Source organism: Salmo salar, chromosome 16, assembly GCF_965601325.2.
Source record: "Salmo salar chromosome 16, fSalSal1, whole genome shotgun sequence".
NCBI lineage: Eukaryota > Metazoa > Chordata > Actinopteri > Salmoniformes > Salmonidae > Salmo > Salmo salar.
Window position 1 is genome coordinate 59,046,267 of NC_138306.1, and position 24,683 is coordinate 59,070,949.

Here is a 24,683-nt window from a genome sequence, read left to right on the forward strand (position 1 = left end):
CACAACCAAAGAACTTCTGCACAAACTGTCAGAAACCGTCTCAGGGAAGCTCATCTGCGTGCTCGTTCACCTTCACCAGGGTCTTGACCTGACTGCAGATCGGCGTCGTAACCGACATCAGTGGGGAAATGTTCACCTTCGATGGTCAAGCAATTTTAACAGCAATTTATTTAGAGCCTATTAATGTTAAAATAAACTACGCTGTGTGGAATTATTCTCCATGTATAATTGTTATACACAAAACAAAACAGGTTAATTTTCTTGAATCATTCAATATTGCATTTCCATTGGCCCGTTGTATTGGCACAATGAAATGTGACTTTTGTTGGTTTTTAACATTTAGCCAATCATACTCTAGTTAAACCAACGATTAGAATTAAATAATATGGAAAATTGTTTTAAATCCCATAGCCTGTTTTGAAGGCCGAGGGTGCGGCAAATAGTCAATCATATAAATGATTATAGAGTTGCGAATGAAAGAGAGGGGCCCAGCGAGGCATATCGCAGTATTTCAAACTACAATTGCAGGAAAACATCGTTTGGAAAGCAATTGGCAACTGCTTCAAAGAGAAGACAATGAAAAGACTAATCTGTCTTTTAGTTCTCAAAATGTTCAACTTAATTGAGCGAATATTATCTTCACAGGGTCAGTGCCGTTTGCCCCTCGTCTTCATCACAGGGTCAGTGCCGTATGCCTCGTCTTCATCACAGGGTCAGTGCCGTTTGCCTCGTCTTCATCACAGGGTCAGTGCCGTTTGCCCCCCGTCTTCGTCACAGGGTCAGTGCCGTTTGCCCCCCGTCTTCATCACAGGGTCAGTGCCGTTTGCCCCCCGTCTTCGTCACAGGGTCAGTGCCGTTTGCCCCCCGTCTTCGTCACAGGGTCAGTGCCGTTTGCCCCCCGTCTTCATCACAGGGTCAGTGCCGTTTGCCTCGTCTTCATCACAGGGTCAGTGCCGTTTGCCTCGTCTTCATCACAGGGTCAGTGCCGTTTGCCCCCCGTCTTCGTCACAGGGTCAGTGCCGTTTGCCTCGTCTTCATCACAGGGTCAGTGCCGTTTTCCCCCCGTCTTCGCCACAGGGTCAGTGCCGTTTGCCCCGTCTTCGCCACAGGGTCAGTGCCGTTTGCCTCGTCTTCATCACAGGGTCAGTGCCGTTTGCCTCGTCTTCATCACAGGGTCAGTGCCGTTTGCCTCGTCTTCATCACAGGGTCAGTGCCGTTTGCCTCGTCTTCATCACAGGGTCAGTGCCGTTTGCCCCCCGTCTTCGCCACAGGGTCAGTGCCGTTTGCCCCCCGTCTTCATCACAGGGTCAGTGCCGTTTGCCCCCCGTCTTCATCACAGGGTCAGTGCCGTTTGCCTCGTCTTCATCACAGGGTCAGTGCCGTTTGCCCCCCGTCTTCATCACAGGGTCAGTGCCGTATGCCCCCCGTCTTCATCACAGGGTCAGTGCCGTTTGCCCCCCGTCTTCGCCACAGGGTCAGTGCCGTTTGCCTCGTCTTCATCACAGGGTCAGTGCCGTTTGCCCCCCGTCTTCATCACAGGATCAGTGCCGTTTGCCCCCCGTCTTCATCACAGGGTCAGTGCCGTTTGCCTCGTCTTCATCACAGGGTCAGTGCCGTTTGCCTCGTCTTCATCACAGGGTCAGTGCCGTTTGCCTCGTCTTCATCACAGGGTCAGTGCCGTTTGCCTCGTCTTCATCACAGGGTCAGTGCCGTTTGCCCCCCGTCTTCATCACAGGGTCAGTGCCGTATGCCCCCCGTCTTCATCACAGGGTCAGTGCCGTTTGCCCCCCGTCTTCATCACAGGGTCAGTGCCGTATGCCCCCCGTCTTCGTCACAGGGTCAGTGCCGTTTGCCTCGTCTTCGTCACAGGGTCAGTGCCGTTTGCCTCGTCTTCGTCACAGGGTCAGTGCCGTATGCCCCCCGTCTTCATCACAGGGTCAGTGCCGTTTGCCCCCCGTCTTCATCACAGGGTCAGTGCCGTTTGCCCCCCAGTCTTCATCACAGGGTCAGTGCCGTTTGCCCCCCGTCTTCGCCACAGGGTCAGTGCCGTTTGCCTCGTCTTCATCACAGGGTCAGTGCCGTATGCCCCCCGTCTTCATCACAGGGTCAGTGCCGTTTGCCCCCCGTCTTCGCCACAGGGTCAGTGCCGTTTGCCCCCCGTCTTCGTCACAGGGTCAGTGCCGTTTGCCTCGTCTTCATCTTAATTTACTCTGATTGAAGTGAATTTAACAGGTGACATCAATAAGGGATCATATCTTTCACCTGGATTCAACTGGTCATTATGTCATGGAAAGAGCAGGTGTTCTTAATGTTTTGTACATAGCGACAGACGATATTGCTCACACACCTAAAATAAACAGCTGGCAGAGAGGAATGAGCATACACACACAGACATGACAAAACCTCTCTGACAGACACACACACGAAAAGACAAAACTCACCCACTCAGATAAACCTACTTAATCCAAATGAATGTATGAGACTGAGGAGAGAGAAGCAGGTCCTTACTGATTACAGGGGAACCCTCGTACGTCAGGTTTGGGCTGGTGTCTCTTTAAGTGTTTACTCAGACCAGAGGCTCGGTGGAAGGACCTCCCACACTGGGTACAGAGATACTTAGATTCACCTGGAAGACATTTAACAGAGATATTATTAACAGAGATACTAGATTCACCTGGAAGATATTTAACAGAGATATTATTAACAGAGATACTTAGATTCACCTGGAAGATATTTAACAGAGATATTATTAACAGAGATACTTAGATTCACCTGGAAGATATTTAACAGAGATACTTAGATTCACCTGGAAGATATTTAACAGAGATACTTAGATTCACCTGGAAGATATTTAACAGAGATACTTAGATTCACCTGGAAGATATTTAACAGAGATACTTAGATTCACCTGGAAGATATTTAACAGAGATATTATTACCAGAGATACTTAGATTCACCAAACCAAGGACTTCTGTATTGAGTGAACAGTATAGTATGACACCCCTTATCGTGACGTACCACACTGGCTCTTTCTACCAAATATGGTGGATGCCTAGTCAGGCCAACGCAGAACAACTCTGCTTCTGCAGCTCAACGGCCTCCATAGTGTGAAAGCTGGTGTGAGGATAATGTTGTATATTGTCCCTGTGCGAATACTGGCGCCTGAGGATAATGTTGTATATTGTCCCTGTGCGAATACTGGCGCCTGAGGATAATGTTGTATATTGTCCCTGTGCGAATACTGGCGCCTGAGGATAATGTTGTATATTGTCCCTGTGCGAATACTTGCGCCTGAGAATAATGTTGTATATTGTCCCTGTGCGAATACTGGCGCCTGAGGATAATGTTGTATATTGTCCCTGTGCGAATACTGGCGCCTGAGGATAATGTTGTATATTGTCCCTGTGCGAATACTGGCGCCTGAGGATAATGTTGTATATTGTCCCTGTGCGAATACTGGCGCCTGAGGATAATGTTGTATATTGTCCCTGTGCGAATACTGGCGCCTGAGGATAATGTTGTATATTGTCCCTGTGCGAATACTGGCGCCTGAGGATAATGTTGTATATTGTACCTGTGTGAATACTGGCGTGAGGATAATGTTGTATATTGTACCTGTGTGAATACTGGCGTCTGAGGATAATGTTGTAGTGTACCTGTGTGAATACTGGCGTCTGAGGATAATGTTATATTGTACCTGTGTGAATACTGACGTCTGAGGATAATGTTGTATATTGTACCTGTGTGAATACTGACGTCTGAGGATAATGTTGTATATTGTACCTGTGTGAATACTGACGTCTGAGGATAATGTTGTATATTGTACCTGTGTGAATACTGACGTCTGAGGATAATGTTGTATATTGTACCTGTGTGAATACTGACGTCTGAGGATAATGTTGTATATTGTACCTGTGTGAATACTGACGTCTGAGGATAATGTTGTATATTGTACCTGTGTGAATACTGACGTCTGAGGATAATGTTGTATATTGTACCTGTGTGAATACTGACGTCTGAGGATAATGTTGTATATTGTACCTGTGTGAATACTGACGTCTGAGGATAATGTTGTATATTGTACCTGTGTGAATACTGGTGTGTTCCTCCAGACTTCTCTTACTAACGAAGGATTTGTCACAGAGCAAACAGTGAAATTGTTTAGCAGCGTCGTGAAGAGTTCTGTGCATCTTCAGGCTGTGTTTGTGAGCAAACGTCTTCCCACAGACCCTGCAGGAGTGGGGCCGCACCCCTGTGGAAACAACAACAACATTAGGCTAGGATCCACAACCCATTGTGGGTAATAGAGGCAATACTGCTTTAAAAAAAGGGCAACTTCAAATTGAGGTGATATATGCAGTGTTTTATGCAGTGAATAGAATTTCTGTGATTGCAGGAACATTGCCTTTAAAAAGGCAGAAGCCTAAAACCCGCCATAGAATTGAATCCTTAAAATCAATAATAATAATAATAATAATAATAAAGCCACATCAATGCAGAATTCTACATTTCTCACACAGGAAAAAAATATATATTTAACTATCTTGCTTGCATTGCGTAAAAACGCAGACGTAAAATGTTTCTTATTGTCATTTCTGCTCTGCTTCAGACTAAATTTTGTGCTTCAGTTGCGTTTCTCCAAATCAGACGAGAAACTTTCGCCCTCGTCGTCAGACCAATCAAATTCCCGCATTCACAAACAGGCATTCGATCAGGAGACAGCGCTCTGACCGATTAGCAGAGAGGAAGAGACGATAGTAAAACTACCCGGAGAAAGTACATCAAGTTAAAAACGCAAAGATTTAAGTTTAAGCGAAACATTAGGAAATGTAGCTGGCTGTATTCGTTTGATAGTAAACATACGAAATCTGACAGAATATTAATGCATTTTAAGCCTAAAAACACAGATGAAATGGTTTAAAAAAACAGATATGTTTTTTGATGGTCTGTGTTTTGAAAAGAAATGCTGATTTCGGAAAGTTTAACGTGACCCCTGATAACAACAACAACAGATTGGTATTTATAGAGGCGCTTTTACCACCTTGAGAGCTGGTGGAAACTGACCAGTGTGGTTCAGCATGTGGATCCTCAGAGAATACAGCTTAGGAAGAGTCTTTCCACAGATGTCACAGACAAACTCTCTCTTGGTGCGTCCCTTGGCTCTGCCGTCCACCTCGAGGCCCTCTTCACCGTGGGGCTGGGGGACCCTGACCAGGGTGGGCCTCTGACTCTTCTGGTGCTTGTGTCTGGCCAGATGGGCCCTCAGAGAGGCAGCGTACTGGAACTCCTTGTTACATAACTAGAGGAGAAAGAAGAAATTGTAGTGGGCATTGCAGTCAGGTGAGACCACACAGCAGGGATGGATCATCAACTACATTCAGCTGCGGGACCAATTTGTTTTGGTCGGGGGGGGCCAGAACATAATTACAAATCATTTGTAAACTGCAAATTTAAACGCAAAAAATCCCAAAACGGATATATTTCACTAAAACATAATACTTTCAAACCTTGCTTACCCTGAGTGTACAAAACATTAAGAACACCTGCTCTTTCCATGACATAATGACCAGGTGAATCCAGGTGAAAGATATGATCCCTTATTGATGTCACCTGTTAAATCCACTTCAATCAGTGTAGATGAAGGAGGAGGAGACATGGTTAAAAAAATGATTTTTAAGCCTTGAGACATGGATTGTGTCTGTGTGCCATTCAGAGATTTAAGTGTCTTTGAACGGGGTATGGGAGTAGGTGCCTGGCGCACCGGTTTGTGTCAAGAACTGCAACGCTGCTGGGTTTTTCCACACTCAACAGTTTCCCGTGTTTATCAAGAATGGTCCACCACCCAAAGGACATCCAGCCAACTGGACACAAATGTTGGAAGCTTTGGAGTCAAAATGGACCAGCATCCCTGTGGAACGCTGTCGACACCTTGTAGAGTTCATGTCGGTAGCGTAGCCTAGTGGTTAGAGCGTTGGACTAGTAACCGAAAGGTTGCAAGTTCGAATCCCCGAGCTGACAAGGTACAAATCTGTCGTTCTGCCCCCTGAACAAGGCAGTTAACCCACTGTTCCTAGGCCGTCATTGAAAATAAGAATTTGTTCTTTAACTGACTTGCCAAGTTAAATAAAAAAAGGTTAAAAAAATAAATAATAATAATAACAAAATCCTGACAAATTGAGGCTAGTCTGAGTGCAAAAGGAAGAGGGAGGTTTCAACTCAATATTAGGAAGGGGTCTAGCTAGCACTAAACAGATAACATTATCAAACAAGTCCTGTTTCCAATGTGAATGAAGAGACTACCTGGGGATGCTGTGTAGTTACTGTTAATAAGTCATTGACAGCGTCATGGTCCAAAAGGACCAATTACTGCCCTCCGTAATATTACAGTGCTGTACCCCGGGCGCCGTGGATGTGGATTATGGCAGCCCCCCCCCCCTCTGATTCAGAGGGCTTGGGTTAAATGTGGATTATGGCAGCCCCCCCCTCTGATTCAGAGGGCTTGGGTTAAATGAGGAAGATGCATTCATTTGTACAACTGACTAGGTATCGCCCCCCTTTCACTCCGTAATGTTACATCTCATCACACTCAAACAATCTCTCTATATAATGCGTGGGAAAACTTTGGAACAGATTTCCTAAATTAAAATCACTTATATATAAAAAATATATCTATTTATAAATAAACTTTTTTTATTCTATATAGAATCAAAAAAAGGTTTTTATATATTATAGAATCAAAAAAAGGTTTGTGTATATACATTATACATAGATAGATAGATATAAACCTTTTTTTCCTGCTCAGAAAACTTGGGGGGGGGGGGGGGGGAGCAAATAAAATGACCCGCAGGCCGCCAATAGGGGAACCCCGCCATACACGGTCATGATAGATCATTCAGAGACGTTATAGTGCTGTCACATGTTCACTCAGAACTACGTCACCTCTAAAGGACCACTGGCTGCCAGTCATACATGACTCAGACCACAGTGTCTCCCGGCCCCTCCTGTCTCACAGACACAGACCTATTTAGAGGTACCACCACCACTACTACCACCACCACTACCACTACTGCTGCTACTACCACTACCACTGCTTCTACTGCTGCTACTACCAATACTACTACTGCTGCTACTACCAATACTACCACCACCACTACCACTACTACTACTGCTACTACTGCTGCTGCTGCTACTACCACTACCGCTACCACTACTGCTGCTACTACTGCTGCTACTACCACTACTACCACCACTACCACTACTGCTGCTACTACCACTACCACTACTACTACCACCACTACCACTACTGCTGCTACTACTGCTGCTACTACCACTACTACCACTACCACTACTGCTGCTACTACTGCTGCTACTACCAATACTACTACTGCTGCTACTACCAATACTACCACTACTGCTACTACTACTACCAGTACTACCACCACTGCCGCTACTACCGCTGCTACCACTACTGCCACTACTACCAATACTACCACCACTGCCGCCACTACCACTACTACTACCACTACTACCACTACTACCACTACTACCACCACTGCCGCTACTACTGCTACTACTACTACCACCTCATCTGGAGAACAGTGTTGTTGGTACGTACACTACTACTACTACTATCATTACTACTACTACTACTAGCACCACCACTACCACTACTACTATCACTACCACTACCACTAGTACTATCACTACCACTAGTACTATCACTACCACTACCACTACTACCTCATCTAGAGAACAGTGTTGTTGGTACCTAAACTACATCTAGAGAACAGTGTTGTTGGTACCTACACTACCTCATCTGGAGAACAGTGTTGATGGTACATACACTACTACCTCATCTAAAGAACAGTGTTGTTGGTACATACACTACTACATCTAGAGAACAGTGTTGTTGGTACATACACTACTACATCTAGAGAACAGTGTTGTTGGTACCTACACTACTACATCTGGAGAACAGTGTTGTTGGTACCTACACTACTACATCTGGAGAACAGTGTTGTTGGTACCTACACTACTACATCTGGAGAACAGTGTTGTTGGTACGTACACTACATCTAGAGAACAGTGTTGTTGGTACCTAAACTACATCTGGAGAACAGTGTTGTTGGTACGTACACTACATCTAGAGAACAGTGTTGTTGGTACATACACTACTACATCTGGAGAACAGTGTTGTTGGTACCTACACTACACTTGTATCCTCTGGTCTTCTCGTGTTTGAGTGTGTGCATGATGAGAGCGTAGCGCCGGTGAAAGGACAGTCCACACTCTGAACAGGTGTGTTCTCCCTCCACCTCACTCCCTCCATCTGGCTGGGCGGGGCCTTGACCCGGCTCTGGCCCCTCCCCCACGGGCTGCTCTGTGATAGGTGCTCCATCTACAATGCCGTCCGGTGATAGGACGCCGTCAGTCTCTGTCTGGACAACATTCTCCATCCCTGCCACGGCAGCTTCCATCTCTTCAACTAGCCTCTTGGCGGGTCTACCCCTCTTCTTGAGGGTTTGGAAAAGAGATACAGAACAGTTATGATGGGTAACACACACACACAACCAGTCAAAAGTTAACCTCTCTGGGCTAGGCGGGACGAATTCGTCCCACCTACGTAACAGCCAGTTGAAGCCTGTGGCGCGATTTTCAAATACCTTAGAAATCCTATTACTTCAATTTCTCAAACATATGACTATTTTACAGCTATTTAAAGACAAGACTCTCGTTAATCTAACCACACTGTCCGATTTCAAAAAGGCTTTACAACGAAAGCAAAACATTAGATTATGTCAGCAGAGTACCAAGCCAGAAATAATCAGACACCCATTTTTCAAGCTAGCATATAATGTCACAAAAACCCAGAAGACAGCTAAATGCAGCACTCACCTTTGATGATCTTCATCAGATGACAACCCTAGGACATTATGTTATACAATACATGCATGTTTTGTTCAATCAAGTTCATATTTATATCAAAAACCAGCTTTTTACATTAGCATGTGACGTTCAGAACTAGCATACCCCCGCAAACTTCCGGGGAATTCTCTAACATTTTACTAAATTACTCACGATAAACGTTCACAAAAAGCATAACAATTATTTTAAGAATTATAGATACAGACCTCCTCTATGCACTCGATATGTCCGATTTTAAAATAGCTTTTTGGTGAAAGCACATTTTGCAATATTCTAAGTACATAGCCCAGCCATCACGGGCTAGCTATTTAGACACCCGGCAAGTTTAGCACTCACCAATATCAGGTTTACTATTATAAAACTTTGATTACCTTTTGTTGTCTTCGTCAGAATGCACTCCCAGGACTGCTACTTCAATAACAAATGTTGGTTTGGTCCAAAATAATCCATCGTTATATCCGAATAGCGGCATTTTGTTCGTGCGTCCCAGACACTATCTGAAATGGTAAATCAGGGTCGTGCGCATGGCGCAATTCGTGACAAAAAAAATCTAAATATTCCATTACCGTACTTCGAAGCATGTCAACCGCTGTTTAAAATCCATTTTTATGCCATTTTTCTCGTAAAAGAGCGATAATATTCCGACCGGGAATGTCCATTTAGCTAAACAGAGGAAAGTAAACAAAGCTTTCGGTCGACGCGGGCACGAGCCTGAGTCTCACAGTACTGTAACCAGCCACTACCCAAACGCGCTACTTTTTTTCAGCCAGAGCCTGCAAAGCCACGATTCAGCTTTTTACCGCCTTCTGAGACCCTATGGCAGCCGTAGGAAGTGTCACGGGACAGCTAAGATCCTCACTCTTCAATAAACGACACCTTGTCAGACAGGCCACTTCCTGCATGAAACCTCAGTTTTTTGCCTGCCAAATGAGTTCTGTCATACTCACAGACACCATTCAAACAGTTTTAGAAACTTTAGGGTGTTTTCTATCCATATGTAATAAGTATATGCATATTCTAGTTACTGGGTAGGAGTGGTAACCAGATTAAATCGGGTACGTTTTTTATCCGGCGGTGTAAATACTGCCCCCTAGCCCTAACAGGTTATCTTCTCTAGGGTAGGGGGCAGTATTTTGACGTCCGGATGAAAGGCGTGGCCGTAGTAAACTGCCTGCTACTCAGGCTCAGAAGGTAGGATATGCATATTATTAGTAGATTTGGATAGAAAACACTGAAGTTTCTAAAACTGTTTGAATGATGTCTGAGTATAACAGAACTCATATGGCAGGCCAAGCTGAGAAAAATCCAACCAGGAAGTGTGGAAATCTGAGGTTTGTAGTTTTTCAAGTGATTCTCTATACAGTATACAGTGACTTAGGGTTCATTTTGCACTTCCTAAGGCTTCCACTAGATGTCAACAGTCTTTAGAACCTTGTTTCATGCTTCTACTATTACTGGGGAGAGAATAAGAGCTGACAACAATTGGACTGGCTGAGACCAATGAGTTGTTTACTGCGACTCACGCAGGTGCGCCGTTCCTTCTTTTTCCTCTGTAATGAATACGCTATTGTCCAGTTGGAATATTATCGAATATTTATGATAAAAAGACCCTAAGGATTGATTGTAAACATCGTTTGACATGTTTCTACGAACGGTAATGGAACTTTTGGACTTTTCGTCTAGGGTTTTGCGCTCGCGCATTGTGCCTTTGGAATAGTGATCTGAACGCGCAAACAAAACAGAGGTATTTGGACATAAATATGGAGCTTATCGAACAAAACTATCATTTGTTGTGGAAGTGGGAGTCCATTCCGACTAAGATCAGCAAAGGTAAGTGAAGGTTTATAATACTATTTCTGAGTTTTGTTGACTCCAGAACTTGGCGGGTAACTGTATAGCTTGCTTTGATGGCTGAGCTCTGTACTCATAATATTGAACAATGTGCTTTCGCCGTAAAGCTATTTTGAAATCTGACACAGCGGTTGCATTAAGGAGAAGTGCATCTATAATTCTTTCAATAACTGTTGAACTTTATCGAACAAAACATACATGTATTGTGTAACATTGAGTCCTGGGAGTGTCATCTGATGAAGATCATCAAAGGTTAGTGATTCATTTTAGCTGTATTTCTGGTTTTTGTGACGCCTCTCCTTGCTTGGAAAACGGCTGTGTGGTTTTTCATGTTTCGGCGCTGTCCTAACATAATCTAATGTTATGCTTTCGCCGTAAAGCCTTTTTGAAATCGGACAATGTGGTTAGATTAATGAGAAGTGTATCTTTAAAATGAGATATAATAGTTGTATGTTTGAGAAATTTGAATTATGAGATTTTTGTTGTTTTGAATTTGCCGCCCTGCTATTTCACTGGCTGTTGAATAGTGTGTCCCGCAGGTGAGACGGTGGCGTCCCACATACCCCAGAGAGGTTAAGTTTGGACACACCTACTCATTCAAGGCTTTTTCTTAATTTTAACTATTTTCTAGATTGTAGAGTAATAGTGAAGACATCAACACTGAAATAACACATATGGAATCATGTAGTTACCAAAAGTGTTAAACAAATCAAAATATATATTTTATATTCTTCAAAGTAGCCACCCTTTGCTTTGATGACAGCTTTGCACACTCTTGGCATTCTCTCAACCAGCTTCATGAGGTAGTCAACTGGAATGCCTTTCAATTAACAGGTGTGCCTTGTTAAAAGTTCATTTGTGGAATTTCTTTCCTTCTTAATGCATTTCAGCCAATCAGTTGTGTTGTGACAAGGTAGAGGTGGTATACAAAAGATAGCCTTATTTGGTAAAAGACCAAGTCCATATTATGTCAAGAACAGCTCAAATAAGCAAAGAGAAACAACAGTCCATCATTACTTTAAGACATGAAGGTCAGTCAATGCGGAACATTTCAAGAACTTTGATCGTTTCTTCAAATGCAGTTGCAAAATCCATCAAGTGCTATGATGAAACTGGCTCTTATGAGGACCGCCACAGGTAAGACCCAGAGCTACCTCTGCTGCAGAGGATAAGTTTAGAGTTACCAGCCTCAGAATATAAATAATAAGAAGAGACTTGCTTGGGCCAAGAAACACGAGCAATGGACATTAGACTGGTGGAAATCTGTCCTTTGGTCTGATGAGTCCAAATTTGAGATTTTTGGTTCCAACAGAGTGAAGGAAAACCAGCCAACAAGTGCTCAGCATATGTGGGAACTCATTCAAGACTGTTGGAAAAGCATTCCAGGTGAAGATGGTTGAGAGAATGCCAAGAGTGTGCAAAGCTGTCATCAAGTCAAAGGGTGGCTACTTTGAACAATCTCAAATATAAAATACACTTTTTTGGTTACTACATGATTCCATATGTGTTATTTCCTAGTTTTGATGTCTTCACTATTATTCTACGAGAGAGAGAGAGACATACACAAACAAGCGCAAAGACTGCTCTGCAAGACTAATGTATTATCCATGCACGAATCTATAGTGACTGTGATTCCGTTCAGTTTGTTTGTCTACAGCCTACCTTGGGGGTGCTGGGACGCTGTGGGGTCTGGGCTCCCTTCTTGTCCTCTCTGTCGTCCTCCAGCCCCATGTGTAGCCTAACGTACCCCCCCTCCCCCATGGAGCGCTGCCGTAGGCGTCTCTTATAGGGGTCATGGGTCCTCGGAACGTCCTCTGGCACCACTTCCTCCTCCTCGACAGGAGACTCTGGCTCCTCGATCACCTCCTGCTTCACCTTGGCAGGACGTCCTCTTTTCCTCTTGGGGGGTTGGGGAGCAGCAGGAGGCTGGGGTTCGGCCTGGGGTGCTGGATCTACCGTCTGGTGCGCCGATGCTGACGTCGTCGTCGTCTCCTCCTCCTCCTCCTCCTGGGGTGTTGGGTCCTCCTGGACTACAGGTGGCACTACAGCCAGATGGACCACCTCAGTAGGGGCCACCTTCCCTGGGTCCACGCTGATGAGGAAGGCCCCCGACTCCATGGAGAGGGAGTCCCCATCTCCGTCGTCTCCATCATCATGCAGCTGCTGCTGCTGCTGCTCCTCCAGGGCCAGACAGGCTGACACCACGGCCAGGGACTCAGTGGCTCCGGCCTGGCCGCTGTGGGTCACCACCGTCATGGTCTCCGCTTCTCCAGTAGGGGAGAAGAGGGTGACAGACTCGCCTACCCGGGCTTGGCTGCTGTGGGTGACTAGAGTCACCGTCTCTGACCCAGCTTCCCCAACCACGGTCATAGTCTCCTCTGGTTCACTTCCCAGAGCCTGGGTGACTACAGACGTCAGATCCCCTCTGAAGGACTCTGCTGTGTGGGCCATGACAGACAAGGAGTCCAGGTCGTCCCCTGTTCCAGCTAGCCCGGTATGAGTGACCACGGCATGGCCGTCGCTCCCGATGGTCATAATGTAGGCCCCGGGGTCTTCATTCAGGGCCTGTTGGGGTACAGGTTGGCTGGACACCACCGTGTGGATGTCTCCTTGCTGGTAGACCATCAGCTTCTGCTCCTCTACCTTCTTGTGGACGGACTCACAGATCTGAAGGACCTCTGCCATCAGAAGGTGTCGAGCCAGCGTGGCGACGTCGGCCATCACACAGAAGTTGAAGCAGAGGTTGGAGGTGTATGCAAACTCTAGCAGGGGGAGGAAACTGACCTTGCTGAAACCTGAGGGGAGAGAGAGGAGAGAGAGGACGAGAGAGAAGACAGAAAGAGAGAGAGACAGACAGAAAGAGAGAGACAGAAGGAGAGAGACAGAGGCAGGGGTCATTCCAATGATCAAACCACCTCAGTAAGATGATGATTACAGGGAAACCAATTACTCAGACATCATCCGACCGTTTTATAACTCAGGATCTATATTCGGCCACAGGACACAATGACTTTTCCCCGCTGTTCTGATAACTGCTCTCGACAGACTTGTACCCCGATTCATCACCCGGTGGTCTGGAGTCCATGAGATGAAAAGGTCTATTTACATTGAAGTCATTTATCAGACGACCTCACCCAGCGCAACTTCTACATGGCTCACCTGAGAGGTCGACCACCGCTTCACGGGCTCACCTGAGAGGTCGACCACCGCTTCACGGGCTCACCTGAGAGGTCGACCACCGCTTCACGGGCTCACCTGAGAGGTCGACCACCGCTTCACGGGCTCACCTGAGAGGTCGACCACCGCTTCACGGGCTCACCTGAGAGGTCGACCACCGCTTCACGGGCTCACCTGAGAGGTTGACCACCGCTTCACGGCTCACCTGAGAGGTCGACCACCGCTTCACGGGCTCACCTGAGAGGTCGACCACCGCTTCACGGGCTCACCTGAGAGGTCGACCACCGCTTCTAGACTCACCTGAGAGGTCGACCACCGCTTCTAGACTCACCTGAGAGGTCGACCACCGCTTCTAGACTCACCTGAGAGGTCGACCACCGCTTCACGTCTCACCTGAGAGGTCGACCACCGCTTCTAGACTCACCTGAGAGGTCGACCACCGCTTCACGGGCTCAACTGAGAGGTCGACCACCGCTTCTAGACTCACCTGAGAGGTCGACCACCGCTTCGTGACTGGACACGGCTCCCTTCTCGATAAACAGCTCATTAAAGTAGTCGCTGCAGGCAGCCAGCACAGCCTTGTGAGCCCGGTGCTCCTCGCCCTCGATCAGCAGCGTGATGTCACAGAATTGATTGTTGAGGCGCTGCTGGTTCAGCTTGTCCAGCATCGTCTGACCGTGTCTGGGAAGGTACTGCTTCACCACACCTTTACTGTCCACCTGGATAGATAACACAGGTAGTAATGACTACCGTCCACCACCTGGATAGATAACACAGGTAGTAACGACTACTGTCCACCTGGATAGATAACACAGGTAGTAATGACTACCGTCCAACCACCTGGATAGATAACACAGGTAGTAACGACTACCGTCCAACCACCTGGATAGATAACACAGGTAGTAACGACTACCGTCCAACCACCTGGATAGATAACACAGGTAGTAACGACTACCGTCTAACCACCTGGATAGATAACACAGGTAGTAACGACTACCGTCCAACCACCTGGATAGATAACACAGGTAGTAACGACTACCGTCCAACCACCTGGATAGATAACACAGGTAGTAACGACTACCGTCCAACCACCTGGATAGATAACACAGGTAGTAACGACTACCGTCCAACCACCTGGATAGATAACACAGGTAGTAACGACTACCGTCCAACCACCTGGATAGATAACACAGGTAGTAACGACTACCGTCCAACCACCTGGATAGATAACACAGGTAGTAACGACTACCGTCCAACCACCTGGATAGATAACACAGGTAGTAACGACTACCGTCCAACCACCTGGATAGATAACACAGGTAGTAACGACTACCGTCCAACCACCTGGATAGATAACACAGGTAGTAACGACTACCGTCCAACCACCTGGATAGATAACACAGGTAGTAACGACTACCGTCTAACCACCTGGATAGATAACACAGGTAGTAACGACTACCGTCTAACCACCTGGATAGATAACACAGGTAGTAACGACTACCGTCTAACCACCTGGATAGATAACACAGGTAGTAACGACTACCGTCTAACCACCTGGATAGATAACACAGGTAGTAACGACTACCGTCTAACCACCTGGATAGACAACACAGGTAGTAACGACTACCGTCTAACCACCTGGATAGACAACACAGGTAGTAACGACTACCGTCTAACCACCTGGATAGATAACACAGGTAGTAACGACTACCGTCTAACCACCTGGATAGATAACACAGGTAGTAACGACTACCGTCCAACCACCTGGATAGATAACACAGGTAGTAACGACTACCGTCCAACCACCTGGATAGATAACACAGGTAGTAACGACTACCGTCCAACCACCTGGATAGATAACACAGGTAGTAACGACTACCGTCCAACCACCTGGATAGATAACACAGGTAGTAACGACTACTGTCCACCTGGATAGATAACACAGGTAGTAACGACTACCGTCCACCACCTGGATAGATAACACAGGTAGTAACGACTACCGTCCACCACCTGGATAGATAACACAGGTAGTAACGACTACCGTCCAACCACCTGGATAGATAACACAGGTAGTAACGACTACTGTCCAACCACCTGGATAGGTAGTAACACAGGTAGTAACCACATCTAGATGAAGCCCTGATCAACATGTTGGTCTATGACATTTACATTTACTTATTGGGATTAAAAATACAAATATAGGACAAATCACAACACTAGACAGAGAGAGTGAGAGGCCTAAGACAGCACTAGACAGAGAGAGAGAGAGACCTAAGACAGCACTAGACAGAGAGAGACAGAGAGAGAGAGAGAGACAGACCTAAGACAGCACTAGACAGAGAGAGAGAGAGAGAGAGAGGACCTAAGACAACACTAGACAGAGAGAGAGAGAGACCCAAGACAGCACTAGACAGAGAGAGAGAGAGAGACAGACCTAAGACAGCACTAGACAGAGAGAGAGAGAGAGAGAGAGAGAGAGAGACAGACCTAAGACAGCACTAGACAGAGAGAGAGACAGACCTAAGACAGCACTAGACAGAGAGAGAGAGACAGACAGACCTAAGACAGCACTAGACAGAGAGAGAGAGACAGACAGACCTAAGACAGCACTAGACAGAGAGAGAGAGACAGACAGACCTAAGACAGCACTAGACAGAGAGAGAGAGACAGACAGACAGACCTAAGACAGCACTAGACAGAGAGAGAGACCTAAGACAGCACTAGACAGAGAGAGAGAGAGAGAGAGAGAGAGAGAGAGAGAGAGAGAGAGAGAGAGAGACCTAAGACAGCACTAGACAGAGAGAGAGAGAGAGAGAGAGAGAGACCTAAGACAGCACTAGACAGAGAGAGAGAGAGAGAGAGAGAGACCTAAGACAGCACTAGACAGAGAGAGAGAGAGAGAGAGAGAGACCTAAGACAGCACTAGACAGAGAGAGAGAGACCTAAGACAGCACTAGACAGAGAGAGAGAGACCTAAGACAGCACTAGACAGAGAGAGAGAGAGAGACCTAAGACAGCACTAGACAGAGAGAGAGAGAGAGACCTAAGACAGCACTAGACAGAGAGAGAGAGAGAGACCTAAGACAGCACTAGACAGAGAGAGAGAGAGAGACCTAAGACAGCACTAGACAGAGAGAGAGAGAGAGACCTAAGACAGCACTAGACAGAGAGAGAGAGAGAGACCTAAGACAGCACTAGACAGAGAGAGAGAGAGAGACCTAAGACAGCACTAGACAGAGAGAGAGAGAGAGAGATAAGACAGCGCTAGACAGAGAGAGAGAGAGAGACCTAAGACAGCACTAGACAGAGAGAGAGAGAGAGAGACCTAAGACAGCACTAGACAGAGAGAGAGAGAGAGACCTAAGACAGCACTAGACAGAGAGAGAGAGAGAGACCTAAGACAGCACTAGACAGAGAGAGAGAGAGACCTAAGACAGCACTAGACAGAGAGAGAGAGAGACCTAAGACAGCACTAGACAGAGAGAGAGAGAGACCTAAGACAGCACTAGACAGAGAGAGAGAGAGACCTAAGACAGCACTAGACAGAGAGAGAGAGAGACCTAAGACAGCACTAGACAGAGAGAGAGAGAGAGACCTAAGACAGCACTAGACAGAGAGAGAGAGAGAGACCTAAGACAGCACTAGACAGAGAGAGAGAGAGAGACCTAAGACAGCACTAGACAGAGAGAGAGAGAGACCTAAGACAGCACTAGACAGAGAGAGAGAGAGACCTAAGACAGCACTAGACAGAGAGAGAGAGAGACCTAAGACAGCACTAGACAGAGAGAGAGAGAGACCTAAGACAGCACTAGACAGAGAGAGAGAGACCTAAGACAGCACTAGACAGAGAGAGAGAGAGAGAGACCTAAGACAGCACTAGACAGAGAGAAAGAGAGACATAAGACAGCACTAGACAGAGAGAGAGAGAGACCTAAGACAGCACTAGACAGAGAGAGAGAGACCTAAGACAGCACTAGACAGAGAGAGAGAGAGACCTAAGACAGCACTAGACAGAGAGAAAGAGAGACCTAAGACAGCACTAGACAGAGAGAGAGAGAGACCTAAGACAGCACTAGACAGAGAGAAAGAGAGACCTAAGACAGCACTAGACAGAGAGAGAGAGAGACCTAAGACAGCACTAGACAGAGAGAGAGAGACCTAAGACAGCACTAGACAGAGAGAGAGACCTAAGACAGCACTAGACAGAGAGAAAGAGAGATCTAAGACAGCACTAGACAGAGAGAGAGAGAGACCTAAGACAGCACTAGACAGAGAGAGAGAGAGACCTAAGACAGCACTAGACAGAGAGAGAGAGAGATAGAGAAAGAGAGACATTAGACAGTATAGTATCAGTAAAGTGACTAGGCTATATCCCCCATTAAACTTCAGCAGTACTGACAAAGACCAGTTCGTGTTTAGCCACAGTCCTGGGGCTCTTCGTCTTGTGATGAATGGAAGTCACCAAGTCCATCTCCTCGTCCTCCTCCTCCTCCTCCTCGTCACTGGCCAGGGTCGTGACCCTCCTTGGTCTCCCCGGTCGGCCCACCAGTCTGGATCCGCTCCGGTCCTCCGATAGGCCTCTCCGGTCCTGTCTGTTCTGGCACTGGCTACACTGTCTCATGTAGTCCTTCACCTGCTTCAGGATACCTGGGGTGACACAGGGTTAATCACATTGATTTATCAACAGTATACGTACACACCGAATAGTTTCAGTAGCTGGATGTATTCCCTTCATCGTTATGGTGCAGCAGTACTCATCACATCAATGAAAAGTAGACATTTTGGACAAAAATGTCAGTTTTTGAAACATGTGCAGGTTGGTATTTTAATAATGATGTGTACCAGTGGCGTGCTGACAAGCGTACCAGTGGCGTGCTGACAAGCGTACCAGTGGCGTGCTGACAAGCGTACCAGTGGCGTGCTGCCAAGCGTACCAGTGGCGTGCTGCCAAGCGTACCAGTGGCGTGTTGCCAAGCGTACCAGTGGCGTGTTGCCAAGCGTACCAGTGGCGTGTTGCCAAGCGTACCAGTGGCGTGTTGCCAAGCGTACCAGTGGCGTGTTGCCAAGCGTACCAGTGGCGTGTTGCCAAGCGTACCAGTGGCGTGTTGCCAAGCGTACCAGTGGCGTGTTGCCAAGCGTACCAGTCAGCTGTTTGTTCACCCACAATTGCTAATAACGAACCGCTAACGAACCGTTAATATAGAAAATGCCACCTGAGCAGCTAACCGATCGCTGCAGCGGTACATAGGCCATCTGTAAATAGCCCATCTGTAAATAGCCCATCTGTAAATAGCCCATCTGTACATAGCCCATCTGTACATAGCCCATCTGTACATAGCCCATCTGTACATAGCCCATCTGTAAATGGCCCATCTGTAAATGGCCCATCTGTAAATGGCCCATCTGTAAATGGCCCACCCAATGTACCTACCTCATCCCCATATTGTTTTAATTTACATTTCTGCTCTTTTACACACCAGTATCACTACTTGCACATCATCATCTGCTCATCTATCACTCCAGTGTTAATCTGCTATATTGTAATTACTTCGCTACTATGGCCTATTTATTGCCTTACCTCCTCACGCCATTTGCACACACTGTATATAGACTTTCTTTTTTTTCTATTGTGTTATTGACTGTATGTTTGTTTACTCCATGTCTAACTCTGTGTTGTTGTTTCAGTCGAACTGCTTTGCTTTATCTTGGCCAGGTCGCAGTTGTAAATGAGAACTTGTTCCCAACTGGCCTACCTGGTTAAATAAAGGTGGAATAAAAAAAAAAAAATTTAAATGCGCCGTAGACTACAGTGAAACGGTGCAACGATTTTTGTGAATTTCTCGAAAAAGAAAATTGAGGTATTTGTTAGTCAACTTGTCTATAATTACATACATGTAGCTTCTCTTCTGTCATATGAAGAATAAATAAAACCCAACAACATCTTTGTTCACACAACAAACAAAAAAAATGTAGAGATAAAAGAGAACCTCACCAGAATGTTATAAATCGATAGAATGGACGCGTCAATCTAGTTGACATCAGCGAGGTTCTCTGTTATCTCTACTTTTGTTGCAGAGCAAAGACGTTTAGGGACCGGGGAGAAAACGTTAGGGACCGGGGAAAAAAAGCAACAACTCTAAAAACTGAAGTCTGTGCAAAATTTCCAAATGACAGTTTGATTGTTTCTGGGGTTTTTTTACATATTCATTTATAAAAAGATCAAATATAGATTATAGATATTATACATGTGAACTATTCTTGACATCATGCTCTGTTTTTTGAAAGTTTGATACTTCAGGATTTTGGCAATGAGGCACTTTATCTACTTCCTCAGAGTCCGATGAACTCGTGGCTACAATTGTTATGTCCTCGAGTCTAGCATGCTAGCAGATAGACTTCCAGTTATTACGCTGAAGCTAGTTAGCATTGTTTCACAAAACTACCTCTAAAAATGTCCATCATAGTGGACACAGAGACAAAACGGCCAGGGCTCGGGTTTGATGCTGAGCCATCTGCATGTCCTCTGCTGCGTGGTACAGTCATATCTGACGAGGATCATAGCATGGGGTCAGAAGTTCTTCAACCTCGTCAAATAGAAGGAGAGATTATTTCACAGAAAATAATAATGTTACTTGAGTGTTGTCGGAGTTGAGTGGCGAAAAGTCCCGTGTGGCTCAGTTGGTAGAGCATGGTGTTTGCAACGCCAGGGTTGTGGGTTCGATTCCCACGGGGGACCAGTACGGGGGACCTGACTAAAATGTAAAAAAATAAATATGTAAAATGAAAAGTAGCCAACTGCTCTCTCATGGCTCTTCATTGAGCAGAGCAGCCCAAGTGGCGCAGCGGTCTAAGGCACTGCATTTCAGCTAGAGGCGTCACTACAGACAACCTGGTTCGAATCCAGACTGTATCACAACCGGCCGTGATTGGGAGGCCCATAGGGCGGCGTACAATTGGCCCAGCGCGCCGTCCCAAGTTTGACCGGTGTAGGCCGTCATTGTAAAATAAGAATTTGTTCTTAACTGACTTGCCTAGTTAAATAAAGGTTAAATCAAAAAAAGAAAAAAAGCGGAGCCGCTGCGATGGATACTTACAGACTCAGAGAGCCATGAGTAGAGCGAGCAGCATGCAGGGAGCGAGTGAAACAGGGGAGCAGCTAATGAATTCACTTATTCACTTATTTCTGTTACAGCCTTGCCTTCAATTTCGCAGAAGCAATTGACCTGGGTAGGGCCTGAACGAAGACCGTACGATATGAAGATAACTGCTTGTCCAATAGAAATCCCCCGATCACACTTCTTCTAGTCGACGTCACGGCAGCGTTGGCTATCAAAGCTCACGCGGCAGGTTAAGAGTGGTGGGCCAGAAACCGAAAGGTCTCTGGTTCGAATCCCTGAGCAGACTAGGTGAAAAATCAGCCGATGTGCCCCTGAACAAGGTACTGAACCCTGATCGCTCCTGTAAGTCGCTCTGGATAAGAGCGTCTGCTAAATGACGACAAATGTACATTGTAAAAACACGTCATCGGGTCCAATGGTAGTTTCTCGCCGAACTGTATATGTTCAGGCCGTCAAATCTTCCCTGTAGCTCAGTTGGTAGAGCATGGTGTTTGCAACGGCAGGGTTGTGGGTTCGATTCCCACGGGGGACCAGTACAAACAACAAAAACAACAAAAATGTATGAGATGTATGCATTCACTAGTGTAAGTCGCTCTGGATAAGAGCGTCTGCTAAATGACTAAAATGTAAATGTAAATCAAATCCTTCGAAATGAAGTCATTTTTTTTAAAGAACATTTTTTTTTTTTAAGTGTGATTTTCACGAGGTTGGAGTAACATGTTCAACTACTTGGTTTTGCATTTAGATAGAGAAAAACAAACAACTAAAAAAAGGAAGAATTTCTCACTTCTCAAACCCTGGCCTGTTTGGCATGCATTTACAGAAGTCTCGCAATGTTTCACCTCTGGGTTTAGAAACTGTGGGCCTGAACTTTGCAGGAATAAGGCTTAAAACCCATGCCTGTACAGGGCTCTACTGCCCTTCATCCACTCAATATTTCACAACCCTAAACCCGCCTGACCCACAGATATACCCATGGGGACTGCGGGTATGACTCAACCTGCACATAACTTAAAACTGCAATATGTAACTTTTTGGGTAAGCCACCAAATTCACATAGAAATGAAAGTTAAAGATATGTCATTCTCATTGAAAGCCGGTCTAAGAAGTGGTGGTGTATCTGTTCTGTGTACAATCTCTATCCTTCCCGTTTAGTTTTTGCATTTTTTTTGTTTTTTTTTAATTATTTTTTTTACATTCGGTTTTTGTACACCAGCTTCAAAAAGTTGAAAATACAATATTTAATATCTGAAAATACAAAACAAATGATTCACAGCTGTTTAGACGGTACAATGATTGTCTATACAATTACTTTGGTTTTGTCACAAATTGAAATAAAGCCAAATATTAGAATTTTTTTTTGCAACCAGGAAATGGCGGCATGATTTCGGCATATTGCTCCTTTTAAAAACGTACCAATGAATCAATCAGACACCAGTTAACTAGCGAGCCACATGGCTAACAAACTGCGTAGGAAATAAACCAGCGTGTTCTCTGGCCTAATAAACAAAGTGTTGTTAGATAATTTAGCTGTAGAATAGTATTTTACCTCTCCACCAATACTTCTGAGAAATGGATTCCCATGTGTGATGCTGGTTAAGGTGCTCTTCTCCGGCGACAATATGTGACTCGACGATAAGTTCCTTCCTCCGTCCCGCCTGTAAAACCACTTCCAACTCGGTGAATTCATCCAGGCCTTTCTGTCTTCTCTGGTAGTACAGTGTGCCATTCCGCACGACATAACAAGCGGCTGCTTTACGAATCTTTCTCTTAGTATTTCCATGGGTCCCTGGTGCGTACGGCTCCCGCTCGTCGGTCAGATAACGTCTAATGGCTAAGTAGCTTTCCTCGCACGACATCACCTTAATTATTCGCGCACACAACAACAACAAAAATAAATTACGCTATTTATTTCGAAGAGAAAAGCATCTTCGAACTCGTAATTTTTTTAATCCGTATAAGTGCCGCATAATATACAAAAAAATAGAATATTTCAGGTTATTTTCGAAAGGGGGAACGCAGTTCTTGACCGTGAGGGGTGGACTTGCACGAACAGACAAAATGGCTGCTGCACAACCGGATGTGGCGTGAGAAATGGCGGAAGAGCAGAGATACTGTAATGTAACGGCGAGATAATCTTGTCTCCGCCCTAACAGTGTTAGTCGGTGTCCCGAAGGCAGGTGGTCTGTTTATCGTGGACAGATTCAACCCTCTCGCTTCGCCTCGTCCTTCTTCTTTGAGGTTTTAATGGCGGACTACAACCTACGGGTGTATTGACGCCACCTACTGTACAGGGTAAGGAAACAAAAATATTCATTTAGAGGGGGAGTAGAGGTCTGACACCAACAGTCTGTTCTCTCCCTTACCGTCTGATACCAACAGTCTGTTCTCTCCCTTACCGTCTGATACCAACAGTCTGTTCTCTTCCTTACCGTCTGATACCAGAGGTCTGATACCAGCAGTCTGTTCTCTCCCTTACCGTCTGATACCAGAGGTCTGATACCAGAGGTCTGTTCTCTCCCTTACCGTCTGATACCAACAGTCTGTTCTCTTCCTTACCGTCTGATACCAACAGTCTGTTCTCTTCCTTACCGTCTGATACCAGAGGTCTGATACCAACAATCTGTTCTCTTCCTGGCCTTTCTAGGGAGTTTTTCCTTAGCCACCGTGCTTCTACACCTGCATTGCTTGCTGTTTGGGGTTTTAGGCTGGGTTTCTGTACAGCACTTTGAGATATCAGCTGATGTAAGAAGGGCTTTATAAATACATTTGATTTGATTCTTCCTTACCGTCTGATACCAGAGGTCTGATACCAACAGTCTGTTCTCTCCCTTACTGTCTGATACCAGAGGTCTGATACCAACAGTCTGTTCTCTCCCTTACTGTCTGATACCAGAGGTCTGATACCAACAGTCTGTTCTCTCCCTTACTGTCTGATACCAGAGGTCTGATACCAGAGGTCTGTTCTCTCCCTTACCGTCTGATACCAGAGGTCTGATACCAGAGGTCTGTTCTCTCCCTTACCGTCTGATACCAACAGTCTGTTCTCTCCCTTACCGTCTGATACCAACAGTCTGTTCTCTCCCTTACCGTCTGATACCAACAGTCTGTTCTCTCCCTTACCGTCTGATACCAACAGTCTGTTCTCTCCCTTACCGTCTGATACCAACAGTCTGTTCTCTCCCTTACCGTCTGATACCAGAGGTCTGATACCAGAGGTCTGTTCTCTCCCTTACCGTCTGATACCAACAGTCTGTTCTCTTCCTTACCGTCTGATACCAGAGGTCTGTTCTCTCCCTTACCGTCTGATACCAGAGGTCTGATACCAACAGTCTGTTCTCTCCCTTACCGTCTGATACCAGAGGTCTGTTCTCTCCCTTACCGTCTGATACCAGAGGTCTGATACCAACAGTCTGTTCTCTCCCTTACCGTCTGATACCAGAGGTCTGTTCTCTCCCTTACCGTCTGATACCAGAGGTCTGATACCAACAGTCTGTTCTCTTCCTTACCGTCTGATACCAGAGGTCTGATACCAACAGTCTGTTCTCTTCCTTACCGTCTGATACCAGAGGTCTGATACCAACAGTCTGTTCTCTCCCTTACCGTCTGATA

General features: G+C 45.9%; 1 protein-coding gene across 2 annotated transcripts in view; it reads right to left on the reverse strand.

The window, feature by feature from the left end:
* Nucleotides 1-23,145, reverse strand: part of zbtb11 (zinc finger and BTB domain containing 11) — a 33,865-nt gene extending 10,720 nt beyond the window's left edge. Inside the window, exons 1-8 of one of the 2 annotated variants that reach the window (XM_082962798.1) lie at nt 22,621-23,145; nt 18,353-18,600; nt 14,441-14,672; nt 12,439-13,571; nt 8,208-8,510; nt 5,065-5,299; nt 4,085-4,252; nt 2,509-2,626 (exon numbers count right to left, since the gene is read on the reverse strand). In XM_082962798.1, the coding sequence (XP_082818924.1) occupies nt 2,509-2,626; nt 4,085-4,252; nt 5,065-5,299; nt 8,208-8,510; nt 12,439-13,571; nt 14,441-14,672; nt 18,353-18,600; nt 22,621-22,930 (2,747 nt within the window). In that variant the 5' untranslated portion in view covers nt 22,931-23,145. Of the gene's footprint in view, nt 1-2,508; nt 2,627-4,084; nt 4,253-5,064; nt 5,300-8,207; nt 8,514-12,438; nt 13,572-14,440; nt 14,673-18,352; nt 18,601-22,620 lie in introns of both variants that reach the window. The other variant, XM_045697483.2, reaches the window with a different exon arrangement.
* Nucleotides 23,146-24,683: the final 1,538 nt, after the last annotated feature.